Here is a 19090-nt window from a genome sequence, read left to right as displayed (position 1 = left end):
TGAGGGGCAGAGGCTTTTATGAAAATAAATGTAAATGCTATGTTGAAATTAAGAATCAAAAATGACAAACAGGCAAGGTACTTTGATTTTGAACTTCAACTGACAGACAGGATGAAAGGAGTGGTTCATGGTGACTAAGAGTCATACTAGGAAGAAAAGGAAAATTCTGAGGGATTGCAGGGTTACCAGCTCTGTTTTTCCAACCATAGAAATATTTACACAGAAAATCAGAAAAGCAGGCAGAGATTTTAGGAGAAAAGGGAATAGGTCTGGAATACAAAGGAAGAGCTATGTTAATTTCCAACATGGATATGATAGCTGAGTTTGTGAATTAGATTACTCAGATATGAACCACACAGAGGGAGACACTGGGAGGAAGAGCTCAGCCCAGAGAATCTAAAATAGAAAGTTGAAGCAGACACCAAAAAGATCACACTGAAAGAGATTAGTCATGTGGATGGAGAATAAGATCCTAACAAAGGAAGAATGGTGTCTGAACACCAAAAACTTTGTATTAAAGTCTAGCCTAGAAAAGTCTAAGAGGTGGGGTATGGAGTTGTAAGATATGGATAGCTATAAGACTTGGACAGAAAGAAGTCATTCAAGACAGCCACATTTATCAAAAGTTTGCAAACAAGCTCACTGCCAACAGAATTTAAGGTGAAGGAAGACACCCCTGTATTTTGGAAATATTCTAGTCATTCAATCTTGTGTTAAAATGGCACATGCCTACAAAATTAGCAACAAGGTAGTACTATATCCATATTGTTAAAGAATAAAAAACTATTCAAAGAATAACAAAGTTTCCAGGGTTTTAATTTCAAGTTAAAGTCCTTCAATGCATTTCCCTGAGGTTAAGATGGTGTTTATAGCATTTATACACTGTGAGCTATAGAAATTTTCTTGGACATTTTTGCTTAACCTCTATGATAATTGTGCTTTAGAATTTTCTTAATGGCATTATAGGCAGTAATCCTATATAAAAAAAAGGGGGGGGGGGGGGGGAGAGGGGAGAAAGAGGGGAGAGGAAATAAGCATGACCACAAAAGTTTTCTCCCCCCCTTGTTATATTTAAACAAAAAAATGTCAATTTCAGTCAGATGCCAGATGCTGCAGATTTGGTACCTAACTGAAAGAATAAATAAATTAAATCACCGCAGTTTAATATCTGACTCCAGACAAAAAGTACATACACAGAAAAAACTATCACAGAGAGGTGCCTTCAGTTAGAACTTGGTAGAAAGCTGGGAGGCATATCACTTGAGAGGTGCGGTTGGGGTGGGAGTTTAATATTTTGCGGGTGTCATAAAATGGCACCCTTTCTTCTGCATCAAACTATAAAATATAGTAAGTGTTCTTAGCAGCCTTCTAACAGTCTGTTTTTGTGAAGACTACCACCTAGTGATTTTCATTGCTCGTAGAAACAGAAAATTTAGCAACAGAAAATTTACTTCTATATACTTTGTTAAATGCAAGCATATTTATTCACTTAATGGAAAAAGAAAACTTTACTATATTTGGAGATAATGTCATAAACTCTTGATAGAGCGATCTTTTGCTGTAGTAGCTTTAACTACAGTATAAGTAGTTATGTGTTCAAATTATGTGTTCAATATTGTATATCATAAAATATAGTTGAAATGAACAATATTGAAATCAAAGTTTCAATTTAACACCTAGAGTGTGTTGTCCTCAAAAGCCTAGCCCGTTATATTTATAGCTTCATATTTTTTTCATGAGGAAAAGAGTTAAGAAACTTAGGGATTTCTTATGCTCTATAGAAGCTCAGTAGGTTTTAGAAAACAGAATTAGGTACACAATTTTCTCTTCTTTAAGCCTACAATAAAATAAACAAATAAATAAATGCCACTACCATACAAACTACAAAGGTGAAAAAATGCTGTATCTTGCATTTTTCTACCTCCTGTGGCTAGGGACAGAATGCAGACATGCCACAATAATGTTTTTTATTTCTACAGTTCAAACCATATTAATGAGAACATCATTTTGGAGAACTAATTATTTCTATTTGTCTTGTGTCACACTTTCTAATTCCCCTATATTAGCACAGCCAAAGCAAATTAATTGCTTTTCCAGCAGTTGAACCTTGTCCAAGAATGAGCTCACATTCCCTTCCAGTTTTGCAGTTTCTAGGAGTGCGTTGTGTCAAAAATTTCTCTTGATACTAAACACAGCCCAGAGAATATCTTTACAGATTTCTGTTGCTGCGCATTTGATGAAATTTATAAGTTTAAGTGACCCACTAGGAAAGATAAAGTTCTTAGCTGCAAGATTATATATCAAAACAGTTAAAGTGAAATTAAAATTAAATGAATGAATCTCACTGAAGCAAAAAAAGCAGTAATTAATGGTTCCCTTAATTGTCTTCATAAAATATTTGCATGGGTCTAATTTGCATAATTTGCATGTATTAATTAATCTTTCAAAGGAATTTTGTGCTGAGAGAAGCCAAAAAATCTCTTTGTTTTATTTAACATCTAATGAAATATTTATCTTCGTTAATGAACTTCTCATCTTCATTATAATAAAAATTGCACAAGTTTGTATGTTTTAAATGTTTTTATAATTGAAGTATACAAAAAAAACTCTTCAGACCTACAGTATCTGAAAAGCAAACACATTATTGTGCGTTCTGTGTCATTTTGACTCCAGCAACATTTTAAATTTGAGAGCTCCTGTTCAGTATACACTAAGTTTTCAAAGGGCTTTACATGACTCCAATTCCCTGTTATTTATTTATTTATTTTTTAGCTCATTTTTATGTTTGTTATTATTTTACTACTGTGGATGAGAAGGTAAACTTTTTGGTATTTTCATCATTGTTACCCTGTGATAGATAACAACTTTTATATCACCTATTTCAGGTAAAAAAAGAGACAGTGTTTAAAATACTGATGGAGTTTGTACATGACGTGGTTAGTTTGTATTCTGCTGGACTGACAATTGAGGAAAAACAGTTTGTGAGTTACTGTCTGACTTTTAATGACTGAGTGTGGAATAAGACTGATGACAGTAACGGTTACAAAAAACAGTAGTTGCAGGGGACCTAGTTAAATGACAGATTGCAACTATCAGCAACTCTAAGACATTATAGCTAGCCATTCAGAAAGAGAATATGAAGTGGGAAAAAAAATGAAGTTTTATGCAAAATTTGAATATAGAAGTGTAAGGAGATGAAAAGAAATAAAGCACATTGCAGAAACCTATTTCTGTTAAAAAGAAAAAATCTAAGAGAACAATGATTAGTTTTTAGGGACAAAGGTGAAGGCTATTACTTAAAAAGGAGACCACCTAGCATCCCAAGGTAATGTGTCAGCTACTTAATATTGTTGGAAATAGTGACTGTGGAGAAAGAATACAGTGTGGTTAAAATAGAATAGCTTCTATACAAATTTTAACATTGCATGTAATATGATTTGAGAAATTGAGTGTTTTCTTTTTTTGTTTTCTTTTCTTTTCTTTTTTTTTTTTTTTTTTTTTTTTTTTTTTTTTCCCAAGGATAAGTACAATATTATTGGAATATTAAAAGTATACTTGAAATAAAGAAATGTTTGGGGATTTAGAATACAAAGAAACTATATTTGCTCAATGAAACAGTACAATGGGATTTGTATTCATTTTCAATATGCCAGCATATGCTTAAATTCTTGAACAGAGGATTCAAACACATTAATGTGTTTGAATTCATTTTAGACATGCAATACTGTGGAAAGCCAGCCATGCAGAGATAGAAAAGTAGGAGCAGTTTAAGAGTGCTTTTAGGATACAGCACTAAGTATAGAAGTATAAAAGAAATAAAGAAACAAGATGTTTAAGTTATTGAGACTATATACAGAGTCATATATTTGCTACATTATCCTATATTTTTTCAACTGATAAAATATAGTGGAACTTTGCTAATAGATACTATAATGGTAGTATAGATATTGCTATGTATGATAAAGATGTGGAATTAGTGGAATAGCTGCTGAGGCAATGTGATTATCTATAAAATACCCAAACAATATTGGTGGAAGTGATATATTTTGCTTCACACATTTGTGAGGTAGATATCTTCATCTGAACTAGCTGGCTGGACTCCTATAACTCAGTAGAGAGTAGTAGACGTCTGTCTTTGAAGAAAATGAATCATGCCTTCCAAGTCTCTTTATTTACAAAGGGTATCTAAAAAGGTATTTCAAATGCAGCTTTCTACATTGTAGATGTTGGAAATTTTTGCAATGAACCTTATTGGTTGTGTATTCTCATTTTTACTTGCCTCAGAATGTCACCATTGCTTGTGACAGGAAACAGAGTATAAGCAGCTGAATTTCAGTCAGTTTTTGTAACTACCGATGTTGGAAGTGAGCAGTTGTGCATCATTTCTGGAAACATAGCAATGTGTAACAATTTCTTGTCTACTTGATGTAGTAATGTTTCTATACTTATCTGTGCAGTTCTGAAAGTTGTATAAAGCATGACAAAAAAAGCATGTAGAAAAGATGACTTGAATTCTGCATTAATCCCAAAGCTTTTCAACATTTATTTCAAATGGATGCAATCATGTGAGGCATGTGAATGCATTAAGCAAGATTCAAAAGAAATATTCCAAAACCTCTGAAATAAGAGCAAAAGTGGATATAAATTGAGATGTAGAAAAAGAGGTGGAGGACAATCTCATAAAATTCTAGATAGGAAAATGGTATCATATTACTAATACAGTTTCATCGTATTAATGTAACTGTATTACAATGTCATAAATAATTTGTAATGGACAACTGGTAAATGTTTCTCCATTAAAATGTAACATTGCTTGTAAACAAGACATGGGCTGGAATTAATGTGATGAAGTGTAGAAGTCTACAATGTAGACATCTGCATCTGTGCTTGTCACCCCACACCCTCTATGGAGGGAATGGAGAGAAATATCTACTGTACAGTTAATCACTTCATAAAATAGGTGTTTATATTTATCTTTTGTCTATGGAAGGAACATAAGTAGAGTACCCTTCTGTAGACATCCACAAAAAAATTTAGCAAGTTGAGTCAAATTCCAGAAATAAAGAATTCATTTTTTAGAGGTGAGAAAGTAGCTTATTTGTTGCTGGTTGGTTTAGCTTCTGTTTATTGATTTTATTTTATTTTTCTATGCTATAAGTTAGTTCTGCAGTTGAAGTAGGCCAAGATAATCTAATCAGAAAGGATAAACATAGAATGTGTCAGCCATGATAAGTACATGCTAAGGAGTCACTTTCTGCTTATGTCACATTTTGCAGCAAGAAAGAGTTAAGTAATATAATTTTCAGAATTAAAATAATATCATTCGTTTGTATTGCTTGTATGTTTTGAGTCTGATGTCTTGCTGTTGACTGATATAGTAGAGGAACAGCTCATTTTTTTCATGCTTCAGTGAAATTTCAACCAATGCCTCAATCCAGAACCAATGAGATCTTTATACAATTTTTATCTACTGATTTCTTGATGGTGAAACCAATGCTTTGGTATCTCACAAGGGTGTTGTGAAACTTTTTGTAATGCTTGTAAAGTATTCTAGATTCTTGGATGAAAGGCATAATAGAAGTTCAGTTATGTTATTAACTTTTTCTTTTATATTGTCGTTGATGACTGATCTTGTTCCCAGGGATTAAAAAAGTGGTGAAGAGAGCAATACGTGAAACAGCATTTTACAACCAATAAAATAATTATAATTACTTTCAAATCTAGTACAGGGCAATATAGGAAAACTATATTGTCGTGTCTCATAAGGAAAGACTTGATAGTCACAATTTTGTATAAAGACAGACTGCCTTGATTTTCATATGAGAAAAATTTAATAGACTCATTTACCTTCATTATTCTATATTAGATCAGAAGTGGTGTATTAGTAAGTGGCAATGTTTTAGTGTAATAAGTGGTAGTTTCACTTTTATAATCCTAAACTAACCATATGGTCCAAAGTCATAGAATCACAGTATCATTTGGGTTGGAAACGACTTCTAAGGTCATCCGGTCCAAACTTTGAAGCTCCCCACCTCTCACCCTTCCCATTCCCCCCCACTCCCCCAACCCCACTTCCCTGGCATAGGACCCCAAAGTCCTGCTATTAAGAATGAGAATTCAACATTCATGTAATATGGGCAAACTTAGACAAAAGAGCAGCTAGACTTAAAATGTAAATAAAAATGTATGGTGATGATGTATGAGGTAGAAAACCCTTTGTACTGTATTAAGAGTTAGAGAAGCAACCACCTTCCTAAAATATCTCTCTGGTTCAGTTACTGTATTACTTTTGCATGTGTTTAAAAAGTGTGTGTGTGTGGGGGGGGGGGGGGGGGGGAGGGAAAAGGAAAGAAAAGAAGAGGGGGGAGAGGGACAGAGGGGAGGAAGGGGAGGGGGAGGGGAAGAGGAAGGAAGCGGGGAGAGATAGAGGGGAAGGGGTAGGGGAAGACAAGATGAGAAGAGATGAGAGAAGAGGGGAAAGAAAGGGAAGGGAAGGGAAGGGAAGGGAAGGGAAGGGAAGGGAAGGGAAGGGAAGGGAAGGGAAGGGAAGGGAAGGGAAGGGAAGGGAAGGGAAGGGAAGGGAAGGGAAGGGAAGGGAAGGGAAGGGAAGGGAAGGGAAGGGAAGGGAAGGGAAGGGAAGGAGAAGGGGAAGAGGAAGAGGAAAAAAATCCTTGCCTATAGAAACTCTGTAAATTTATACTAGGTAAGGATCTGACAATGTACTTTTATAGTGGCCAAAGATCTTAATTTTCGTAATTTCTCTTTGCCAGTGGGATGAAAAGAAACAAAAACAAAATACATACAAAAAAAAAAGTCCTTCAGAAATAGGAAATATTCATAGCATTATATTTTAAGATAAATTATTAATAAGTCTGTAATGTTCATATAAATGCCTAACTGGAAAATGACAAAACAATGATTTTTTTTTTTTAATCCTTAAAAATATTTTCCATCAGTGATTGTATTTATATTAATATAATAAAGAATGATAATATCAAACAATTTAGGCTTTATAAAATTCAAGCATTCAGCTTTCCAATGGATTTGGTATGGAACATAACCCATCTTTATTAGTATCTCAAGTTATATATATCTCAAATACTCTTCCAGTGAACTGCCAGCTGGCTTGTAAAGAGGAAAAAATATTCTACAGGGTAGAACACTAGCTTTAAAAAAGAAATCTCTAGCATTTCAACCCTTCTGAGGAAGTATTTTGGTCATTGTGAAGTTCCATAACACCTGAAGGACATCCTGGGAGACAGCAACATATGTAATGATAATGTGATGTCATTTTGTTTTTCCTGGTTGAGAAACAGAAAATGTGTATAAGTAATGTTAAAATGAAAAAAAAAAAATCCTATTATATTATTGTCAACCTTATTTATTTATTTTTAAGTGATGTAGTCTCTAATAGCTTAGGAATAGCTGCAATAACATAATAGTGTGTTTTGTCATGGATGCTAGAAAAGATGGAAAACAAAATGTTATAGCTAGCCTTAGAAACAAACTGTTACGAAGTCAGGACAAAGAAATTTACAGTGCTGGTTTATGGGCATGAAATTAGAATAAAGATTATTAAAAATATATAATACTATGTTATATAACTCAAATTTTGACTTGTTTATTTAGTCTGTTTGTTGATTCTGCAAATTTTGCCTATAACAAACTGTCCATGCAACTCTTGCATTAAACAATATGTATTTTTCATGATATCGTTTCACACTGCAATATGCTGGCTACAAGTCCTTTCAAGTAATCAAGTTATATTGAATACAAACATAAAATAAAAAGCAGCAATAATTTACTCTCATTTTTAGCTTTATACTCTGACTCAAAGATATATACTCTCAGGTATTGAAGAGAGTACAGTATGTTGGCACACTGATGAATTGAAAATAAAAATATTGTGGTTGGATCAGACTCCTTGGCTTCATGGGAAATAGCGGAAGCATCATAAAAGTGGTATAACTGACTAGAGGATCAATTCCATTTTCATCCTTATCATCAAATTTGTTATGACAGTCACAGTGTCTATCACAGCAGTAACTATGCCATCATAAGCAATCTGGTTCCCAGTGCTAAAATATTGAAATGCTAAAACACTAATAAAACTTGCAAAAATCAGTTCTCTTCCAGTTCCAAATGGGTAATAGTTCCAAAGTTTGATCTTAAATTCAGTGCACAAAAGCATTCTAATTTTAGGAATTAAAAGTAAGGTTTCCCTGTAGGTTTTCCATGTTACAGCAAAACCTATGATTCTTGGATTTTCCAGCTAAAATTAAATGTACTACGAAGTCTATTTTAGAGGACCAGAATTTCAGTATATATGTTCAGGATATTCTCAGTTCTTAACTCACTTCTAAAATGGTGTAAGATTAGGGATTGGACTAAGTGGGTTTTAAAATTTGCAGTTGAAGGCAATCATTTCACAAATATTATCTTAAAGACCATTTTAATACCTCTCATCTTGGAAGGTTATGTCAGAATCAAGTTCTTGTAATAGAAAATAGACATGTTTTGAGTCTCTCTCTACTATTTAATGGATTTACAAAGAATTATCTTTTTTTGTTTGTTTGTTTGTTTGTTTGTTTTTCCTTCCTATGATAAGCATGTAAATGAGTTTTATTTGCATGTTATGGATTTTCTTCCTTGCATCAAACTGGAAGCCTGTTCTGAAATTATTCTTGTTTGAATTCATCCTGAGCATGTGTAATCAGCACACTAAACTACTGTTCCAGGAAAGGTACAGCAAAGTGCCTTGTACAGCACCATTAATTGGTGCTATTGCTAGTGAAAATAGATAGTATAAGTGCAAAACTAAGAAAAAAAAAAAAGAGAAAGAAAAAAATAAATTAGCAACCATGACATAACATTTTCATCTCCCCTGTTTTGACAAAATCATGTTTCCAAGCAAGAAAATTTTACACTGCAGATATTTTACACAGGTCAGTTCTACTGACTCCAAGGTAGTCACTTGATTCCAGGGTCATTGGTTAAGATGGCTCTGGCATTTAATATAGCCGGTCTCTCTTCTCTTTCTGCATGGGATATGGTTTAGTGTCCAGGACACAGTGTGGCATAGATTCATAGATTTTATTTATTTATTTATTTATTTATTTTGCCCTGACTAATCTATTGGCAAAGAGTTGTGCCAAATTCAAACCACCTGGCCTCCTTAAGGCTAATTGATTTTTTTTTTTCCTGTAAGGGAAGAATAGTAATTTTGAGGTACCTATTCGGAATTACGCTACCACTGAGAGGGAGTAGGAAAGGTTGTCTTGTCACCACTGTTCTTAAATACATATGTGAAGATATGTCCAAGACAGAAGATTACAGTCAGTTAGGGGAACGAGTGTGAATTATGAATTGAAAAAAGTTTGTCTGAGCTAGCATTAGTACTTGTCGGAGAAACAGAGTTCTTTTATAGTTTAAAATGCTTGTATTTTCCTTTCCTTACAGGAGTAAACGCATTTGGCTTAAGTGTCGCTTGATAGCTGACTACTAGGTTACACACCATATACATCTTTCAGCTTGAAGCCTTCATCATACCTGAAGGTTTTTTTTTTTTTTTTTTTCAGTTTTGAAGCTGTGTTGCTCATGCTACGCCCCAGGATCATCATTAGGATCAATTCATATTTCTATTTAATAGTAAGGATTATGTGTGAGTTCAGTTCACTGCTCATTTCTGTTCTAGAGCTGACTGCTTGGTTTCATTGTCTGCCATAAGCTTGCTTTCATACGAAATACCTATAAGCAGCAAGCTTATGTTGCATATCTTTTGACATCCCACAGATCCTTAATAGATTTTCCATAGGCTTGCCACTGTACAATCTATATATTTTACAGCTTCTTTCCTTCCTGGTCTACATGTGACTATTTCTTCATGGTTTACTTTGGGCCTTTATTCTGTTTTAGCACACAGATGAGAACATGGGTGTTTGGGTATTAAAGAAAAATGTAGTGTGAATGTGGTATTGATATTAGAATAAGATTCCACATATAATGTAATTGATATATGTAGGGTAATGTAAGTAGTAAAACTAAAAGATCTCCTTAAATGGCTCTATTTTCCATTGAAATGTGGAATAACTTTTGCAGTATTTGAAATCACACCTCAGAAACTGGAATTAAATACAAGCTGGATCATACTGTTGTATTAATTGTGGGTTTTAATTCTAATCTGAAAACGGCAAAACGTTAGTCTATCTTTTAATTATTAAGGTATTACATCAAATGAAATTTACTCGTTTATAAAAGTAGCTTGTAGGGAATAGTAATATACATTTATGATTCTGTGAATCAGAAAAGACACACTGCATATGAGTATTAGGTAAGATGTTAGGTACACTATTAAATAAGCCTTTTCTTGTGTTTCATTAAGTAGTCTGGGGTAAAGCTCTAGAAAAGATAATACTGTCTTGCCTTCATTAGGTTTGAGAAGAAAAGTGGAAAGAAGAGAAATCAGACTTAAAAAAATTCAAAATTTCAGTTTCCATCAAGATTTTACAAGGAAAAAAAATAATATATCAGTCATAAACTACATTCCAGTATTTAGATCTCAACTCTTTCTCAATTTTATGCTATCAGATTCAAGTTTTCTTGTTAATTGGCTTGCTAAAAAAATATATGTGAAGAAAGATTTTTATCTTTTGGAAAATATGATAGCAGGTAAACAGCATTGAACACAGTAAGCTCACACTATGATCATATTTAGTTATGACTACGTTCTTTAATAACTTTTCCATATGATTATTCCATTGAAGGTGTTTTTTTTTTCTTTTTTTTTTCTTTTTTTTTTCCACCAAAAGAAATGACCACAATGCAATGCCACACACACACACACAAAAACAAACAACTGAACAACCAAGAACCCCCAAAATAGAAGTGACCACAATACTTAGGTTCTGTTGTTTTTTTCTAGATGTACTTTTGTTTTGTTTATATGAATGGGAAAAAAAAAAAAGGTAGCTAAGTTCATAAGGTAACAATAAGAGACGGTGTGATTTTTCAAAATCTATTTCTTTCAAAGAATTTCTCACATTGCCAGTTCAGTCTTTTCAGTGCTCAAAATGGCAAGCTCTGTGTGTTCTATATGATCTTTAAATAATAGAAGATGACATATACAGGTAGTCCATCACTTTAGCAGTTTACTAGTGACCAGATTGATGACCTTTGTTTGCTCCCACAGTATTCAGTGATGTAATGAAAATATGTATTCATGATTAAAACACGTGATAAAATTTCTGAAAGAAGAACCCAACAGTTCAATAGTTAAAATAGCTGAAAAAAAAAAAAGTGTTTACTCTCTTTTTTATACATCCATGTTTTTATTTATTTTTTATTTATTTTAAATCTGGAAATTCAGACAGAATTAAAATATCCAAAGTATAAATTATTATTTTAAAAGGAAAAGCACGAACATCTCCATCTCCTGAATATTTGCACTGAGTATTAACACAAATATATTTGTACATGAATGTTAAATAGAGAAATGAAAGGTGTATGATTAATAACAATATGCAAATTTGAAACTAATTTATTGGTGTTATACAAAGGGCAAACTAGGATAGTGTTTGGCCAAATATGTTTACATACTTCCTATTTGCATGAGTTTATTGAACATGCAGTGTGAAAACACCCATCTTTGCATAAAGACTGGATAAGCACTTTTTTTTATTTCCAAATAACTGCTCAACTGCTCAAGTTTCAAAGCCTCAACAGTTGATCCAGCCCTCCTATACCTCTCTTGTTCTACTTGGAAAGAGGGCAGTGGATTCAACCATGTTCTGCAATATGTGATCAAACAGTAACAATATCAGGACGGTATAGATCCCTCTGTCCCTGCTTTTCATTGTTGAGTCATGAAGCTTCAGTGTTCTGATTAACCTCGGGTATTGGGAGAGGTCTTTTCCCCTTGCAACATAGTGTTTTACATTTTATAGGAAAAATTGCAGAAAGTTCTGTTCAGTGGATTTCCTGACTACATTTACAGAAGCGGGCTTTATATTCTATGTCATACTCTGCAAACTTTGAAAAGGAATCAATCTCATCATAAATGGTTTTCTCATTATTTAAAATGTATACTCCTATTTTTATCTTCCTGCTTTGGTGGGAAATACATCCTCTTTTGTCTTTATTTTAAATAAAATATATGAAAAATATACAAAAACAGATTTTATCCTTTATTAACTTCTTCCTTTAAGTTTTTCAAAGAAGGGTTACAACTTGACTTAGATACCTTCCATCTGTCACAATAATCTTGCTTTTATTTTGACTTCTCATTCCTGTCTTATCAAATATCACATGAATCATTACCATTTGTTTGCCATCCCTTTCTTTTGTTTTGTTTCTCTCCCTCCAAACGATTAAAACATCAGGTTGAATGAGAGGTTAGAAGTACACTGTGATTCACATTTGCCCCATCTTATTAAAACAAATAAACCAACCAGTTATATAATTTAAATGTGCTTGAGCTATGACTTGCAGATGCTTTTATCAGCTCTAGGCTGAAGAGGTTGTGTGCATTCAGGCATGCACGTACAACTGTTCTTTGAAAGGGACAAACCTCATTAGATTACAGGTGCCTGGAAATAACTTCTGAGAAAATAGCTGCCATTTTTGATAAAGCAACTTCCTAAAAGGAAACACAATTTGTTATGTTCTTTAGCACAGGTGAACAGCTTTTCTTTTATTTAGATAAAAGTAGCCCCCTTTTAAGTCACAATATTTTGTTTCTTTTCTTTCTTTTAATCTATTAAATTGAGGGTGGATCATGGTATGTTTCACTCTTACATTATAGCTTATAAAATGATCAGGAAGAGAGCTGTAATGATTCTTAAGTTACAAAATATGTTTCATTAACTTACAATAAATTATTTCATTTACTTACCACCCTATCTTTTCCTGTAGAGAGAGTCAGAAAGTTCATAATTGCATCAGCTTGCTAGAACTGGTGTTAGCAATTTTTTGAATGGCTATAGGCTGTGGCAGTGGTGAGCATATATTTAATTTCAGTACAAAGTTTCTTTTTTCTTTAATGAGCATGTGGACTAGTTCTGGGGATTTTGTGTTGCAATGTGTGGTTTTAAAAGAGATATCTAAGTTCACATCAGCTCAGTCACCAGTGGTGGTGATAGACTTCCAACGTGTTTTTTTTTTCTGTTATTTTTTTGTTTGTTGTTAATGTAGTCCTTTGAGATTTCAGCTATAACAGTGTTGTACCTTGCTAAGAACAATAAAACAGACAGAAAACATCACCACACACAAGGAAGAGAAAGGTTAAAGGAAGACAGAAGAACAGGGAGGTGAACAGGGAAGTCAAAGATAATTTCTGAGTCAGAGCTGTTAATAGAGATCCTGTCCTTTCTTTCAGTTGTATTTTTATTAATGTGAGAGAAATCAATCTAAAATGGGGGGTTCTTCACTTTGAAAACATAAATAGCTAAGTAGGTCTACCATGTAAACATTCTTAAGACCTTTTTTGAGTGAGGATCACTTTAATCAATGGCCTGTGCATATTTGACAAAATTATGTTAATAATAATTAGGAATTCCAGTGACAAAAATTGGGTCTAGTTTGTTGTAAAGGTTCCTGGATTGTGGGCTGGCATTTACTGTTCTATGACTCACCAATTAAAATCATAAAAAATAATACCAGTAATAATCAACCAAACAAAATAAATCCAAAACTTAATCTTACTTTTCCAAAGTTTCCATTGAGATTCCTGATTTCCTTATTCATTTTTCTTCTCATACATTTTTTTTTAAATCAAAAAATCTCTGTGGGTTTCTTTCTATTAGCCGTCCATGACATTCTGCCAAAAATTCTGTGATTTTTTTTTTTTCTATTTCCTTTTTATTCCAGAGCTCCTCACTGTAGGAAACTCCTTACCCAAGTACTGTGGAGAGTTTTCCTCAGTACTCTTTTCTGTGGTATCTTCTGACTAAATTCAGGTGTGACATCACACCTTTGATGTTGATTTGCAGATTATCATAAAGACTGCAGTATTCACTCATGATATTCATGTTTATCACTGTTATCATGTTTATTTTTAAAGCAGTTCTCAGAATACAGTCTAAAATATGATGTGTTTGGATGGCAAACATCCCTGATGTGACTTGCAGTGAATGACAGAAATACATGCATTATCTTCTAATGTATGATTTATTTTGTTTGCAACTAAAATCACAATTAACTTTTCATTGTAGAATTTTATCATTTTACAAGGATGCATATTAATGAGAATAATATTTGAGAGGCTTTATATTTTTAACTCAAGAAAATGTTAGGACCACAGATATACTATAGGCTGGCCATAGAACAGTAGTGTGAATTATCCCCGAGTTGACATCTCTGTGGAAATGTATTTTAAGGCATATGATTTATTTCAGCATTGCAAACTTTTATGCCATATCCATTTTTTTTATTGTTGTTAGTTTTTTTGTAACATTTATGACCTTTTAACTACTCATGCATGTTCATTCAAAAGCCTCAAAGTGAGTCTTAATTAAAAAGAGTTGATCTAAAAAATTCTCCCTTACTCTGGCTAGAATTTCTGTCATATCAGTCCACAGCCCAAAACAAATGAGATTTAACAGTAGTAGTGTTTTCACTTTTAGTTACAAACATGAGCTTATGTGATCTTGTTGAACACTGCCATTTGCAAAAGAACAATTAAAACAGATGACAATCTGCTAATCATGCACAATTCTATTTAGAAATTTAGCAGTATCTTCCCAATTTGTGTTTTTGCTTGAATTCCTCTGAATGAAATGATATTTTATGTATTTACATTATGTGTTTAAGTGTATAATTCTGAGGTAGTTTACTATGAATCATTGATTTTCAGCAAGCTAAAAGGACATTGACTATTTAAACATTTTTAGAGAATACTGTGTGTGTGAGAGAGTTTGCGTAGTATATGTTTATGTTTATATATATATGTTCATGTGAAAAATCCATATTTGTTTTGCCTAAAGTGTTTTTTATGCATATAAATAAATTCTGCATTTGCTAACAATAGAAAGTAATGTAACATAGGCATATACCAAATAAAAGCAGATCTGCAGGCAGGAAGCAGAGGTATGCTCATGATTTGGGATTTAGGATTAATAGTTATGTCATGACTTGTAGATTTTGCTTGTAATTTTAGCCCTGAAAACATGAAGGGCTATCAGTGGTAATGCTCCACTCGTATTCAGATAGGAACGCTTGCTACACCTAGAGGCAAAGTGATTTAGATGGCTTTGAAAACAACACTGAGAAGTTCCAGTAATTTAGAAGAACCTTTGGACAGTGAGAACCAAGATGGTAACAGTGAGGAAGAAGGCAATAGGGTCTGGAAAAGGAAAAGGGACAGTAATCAGATAGAGTTATAGCATTTGGCCACCACATGGTACAAAGTTATTACTCCTCTTCAAAGCTGGGAGTTACCTCTCTTTTTCCTACCATAGTTTGAAGTCATCTTATTTCTGGAAGTGCAGTGCTTTTTACACAGTGTACATTCTTCATGAATGGCTACATAAAATTCTCAGCTACAGACAGGAGCATACTAGACAAAAAGTATAAAGAAATTATTTTTGTTTCTTCTTTGCCCAAACTCATGATTATTTTGAAAGGGTGGTAGGCAGTTCTATTTTGTGACTTTTTCATGTTGGCACAATACAAGCCACCTTTTATAAAGAAAAGGATATTCATCTGATGCCTCATTTTTCCTGTGATTAATCTTGAGAAAATAAAGGAATTAATTTACAATTATTATCATATTTCAAACTCTTACTAAGTATGACTTAGTCATGGAAGTGCTTTATCTACATCATAACATGACAGCACTGATTTTAAAATTGTAATGTCAAATTCTTCCTGAATTCTGAATCCTGAATCCTGAAAAATATGCTAAGGAAATTAGTCAAACAAGTTAATAGAGAATATTTCATAAGAAGCCTAGCAATGATATTAGACCAGCTGCTGAGTCCCTATATAACATTTTAAGTCTATTATGAATACAGATGATGCCCTTTTAATAGTCTGTTGTCTGGGTAGTAGAACAGGAAGATTTATGTTTATTGTATGTATCCATCGTAAATGTTAGTAAATTGTATAAAGAATCGTCCTACTTTGTAAGAAAGATGCTTTGTAAAGCTGGTCATTTCTATTACTGTTCATTGTCTATAGATACAGAATACTGGTTCTGATAACATCTTCCATTAATAATGAAAAATCTCCTATTGACTGCCTATCTCCTACCACTGCCAGATAGGGTTCTAAAGCAGTATAAAATATATCAGGCTGTTAAAAATTGTACTGCTGTTCTCTCCAGATTGTTGATCTTTTGTTGGCTTCTACAAGGATTCATCTTTCTACAGCTGTAATTTTAATTCAGAATGTTTCAATAAATATTTCATTTACAAATGCATGTGGAGGCCTAATATAGTAAAATAAAATACAAGTTACTGTCTGTAGGTTATCCTAATGTTTAGTTGTGGGAATTATGCATAGCACTCATTAGAAAGTCAGCATTCAAGATCGCCAAAGTGCTGGTATACACACAGAGTAATTCTTGTACAGAGGTATCCAGACAGCTTTAGTGCTGTAAATGTCTACTGTGTTTATTCAAAATGTGTAGGAGAATTATGTGTGACTATAGCCACTAGTAGCTCTGGCATGCTGCAGCACTTGCTGTAGGTTTTCTTTTAGGTGGTTTACCAGGCCTTTAGCTTCACCAAGTTCACTTTCAAAGCTTTATTCTCTCCTGAATTCCCATAAGCATTTTAGTAGCTCTCTTCATGCATCAAAGAAGAATAAAAAATTCTTTAAGGCCTTACTCAATTTTTTTTAATCCCTTTTCAGTACACAAAGACTATAAAGAGCAAAGAGAATGTAGAAATGGTTCTGAGTGGAAGCACTCCAACTGGTGGGAAGGTCATCATCCACTCCGCTAAAGTGTAAAACCAGAGGGACACTAGATAAGAATCACTGTAAAAGTGGGAGAGATTCTTTTCACACTTTTTTTTTTTTTTTTTTTTTTTCCTGTGCAGTTTTGATAGAAACCAGACAATACATGTAAAAACTGGAAAAGGGTATGAAGAAGGGGTGTATTTATTCAGTTAGATGTGATGTACACTTGTATAATTTCTAGTTAAACTTTTCTTTCTCTCAGCAATTAAAGGAAGCCTGTGGAAGTGAAGTAGCACATTTCAATAATAACTAACCATTTGAAAAAAATCAGTAATCTTATATAAATTCTTAGCACACAACTGTTTTCCTGTGTAATAAGATCTCATTCAAAATTTTACAAATTTTAAAAACCAATTTTGAGTAAGAGGTTAAACTAAAAAAAACAAAACAGATATAAGAATCTCTGAAATTTTATAAATATATGCTGATCTACTTCACTTGGTCCAAAAGAAGGTGTTCAAGCAGACTTCAGGAGTTGTCTTACTACTTGTACATTCAGATGGATTACAGTCTGAAATATAAGTAGCATTTCATAGTTGTGCACCATGGAGTATTAATATGTTTCACAATGTGCTTTACTCACAAGACAGAAACAATTTATATTCTGCAGTACAGCAAAATAAGCATGTATCGTCTGTTTCCTCTTTATTTATTTATTTATTCATTTTGTATTACTATGAGCATAAGATGTTTATGCTCCCAGAAAAGCAAGATTTGGTTTCTATTTATAAATTAGGTGAAAATATGTTATGTCTCTTCAAGGTTATATAGGTCAACAGTTACTAGATGGGTGAGCTTGCTTGCCATCACACATATCTCACTTAAATATATGCTCCTCACTTGGGTGGAAAAGAATAGTGAGAAAGACTTGCTTACATCTTTAACATAGTAATTGTTCAGTTAATCTCATTTATGGGAGAAGGAGGCTATACTTCGCTGATATGGATTAAATATTGTATACTGGGTTCTATATAAATAGCTACAAATGTGCACAATGGTTACATTACATGGTATATTTAACAACATAACTAAATCAGAAAGTATGAGCTATGCCTTTAGTGATGGGAGTACTAACAATTGCATGCAAGAGTATTTTTGCTCTGCAACCATGAAGGAAATAATTGCTGTTCAGCATTATTCAGTTAAGTTTGCATATCAGTAAAAACACATGCACAGGGGCTCCACCTGCGTTCCTAGTGCCCTCACACTGATATGAGTACAGCATACATTAAAGCTTTAGGAGGTGCTACAGTATTCACAACTTAAAAAGTGTGCATAATTTTTAATGGTGTTAATTTGACCACTGTCACATGAAATAACAATGATGGTGTTCAATCTTTTTATTTTTTATTTTTTAATATTAAAACACAAATTATGGTAGGTGGCAATTTAGAGAATTACACTGTTTTTGAATCCTGTGTTTTTTCTCCCTTATTTTTGATTCATTGCAGATATAATTATATAAAGGAAATGTTTGTTTTTCATATTCTAGATGGAAGACTTTATTTGAAAACTACTGTCATGTATTGAATTTTTCCTGCTGAAGATACCTGTGCTATGGTAAAGAACTTTGCAGTAAGACATTCACCCATAAGGAGTTCTGTGGAAACAAAGTGTTTTCAAGGCAACTTCCTCAACTTTATTCATCAATGTTCTTCAGTAATGTAAGAAATTCTTCAAGAGCATCCTCCTTTGGTTATCTCCTGTGGCTCAAGCTGGAGATCTAGAGAATGTTTGTAAATGTACAGTAGCATTCTTCTTACAGTAAAAATCTTCATCTGTGCACCGGACTATTGTACTAAAATTACACACAGGTCAGAACAAGGCTGAGTATTCCCTCTTCCAAGGAATGCAAACTCTGTCCTCATCTGATGATTCTATATTTGAGCACATCAAATGATCCTTCCAGCAGTGTCCAAGTACACTTATGGACTGTTATATCATACCGAAACCAGCATGACAGCTCAGAAATAAACTTGGAGAGGGCATAAGAGGATTCTTATTAAAAAAAAAGAAAAAAAGAAAAAAAAAGAAAAAATGAAAAAAAAAAAAAGAAAAAGAAAGAAATGATACCTTCAGTTTTCAAACTATGATCATGGGTTTTCTTCTAAAGACATTTTTCCACATGCTTTCC

General features: G+C 33.2%; 1 protein-coding gene across 7 annotated transcripts in view; it reads left to right on the top strand.

Moving 5' to 3' along the window:
* The window catches only part of DACH1 (dachshund family transcription factor 1), a 375913-nt gene that overhangs the window by 354674 nt on the left and 2149 nt on the right, over positions 1–19090 (top strand). For all 7 annotated transcript variants that reach the window (XM_084510838.1, XM_084510840.1, XM_084510839.1 and 4 more), the window contains one exon: positions 18449–19090. This exon is cut by the window's right edge and continues 2149 nt beyond it. In XM_084510838.1, the coding sequence (XP_084366964.1) occupies positions 18449–18486 (38 nt within the window). In that variant the 3' untranslated portion in view covers positions 18487–19090. The remainder of the gene's footprint in view (positions 1–18448) is intronic.

The sequence above is a fragment of the Aythya ferina genome (genome assembly GCF_964211825.1).
Source record: "Aythya ferina genome assembly, chromosome: 1".
NCBI classification, from domain to species: domain Eukaryota; kingdom Metazoa; phylum Chordata; class Aves; order Anseriformes; family Anatidae; genus Aythya; species Aythya ferina.
Note: the sequence above shows the minus strand (reverse complement) of the source record. Positions and strands in the feature narration are given on the sequence as shown.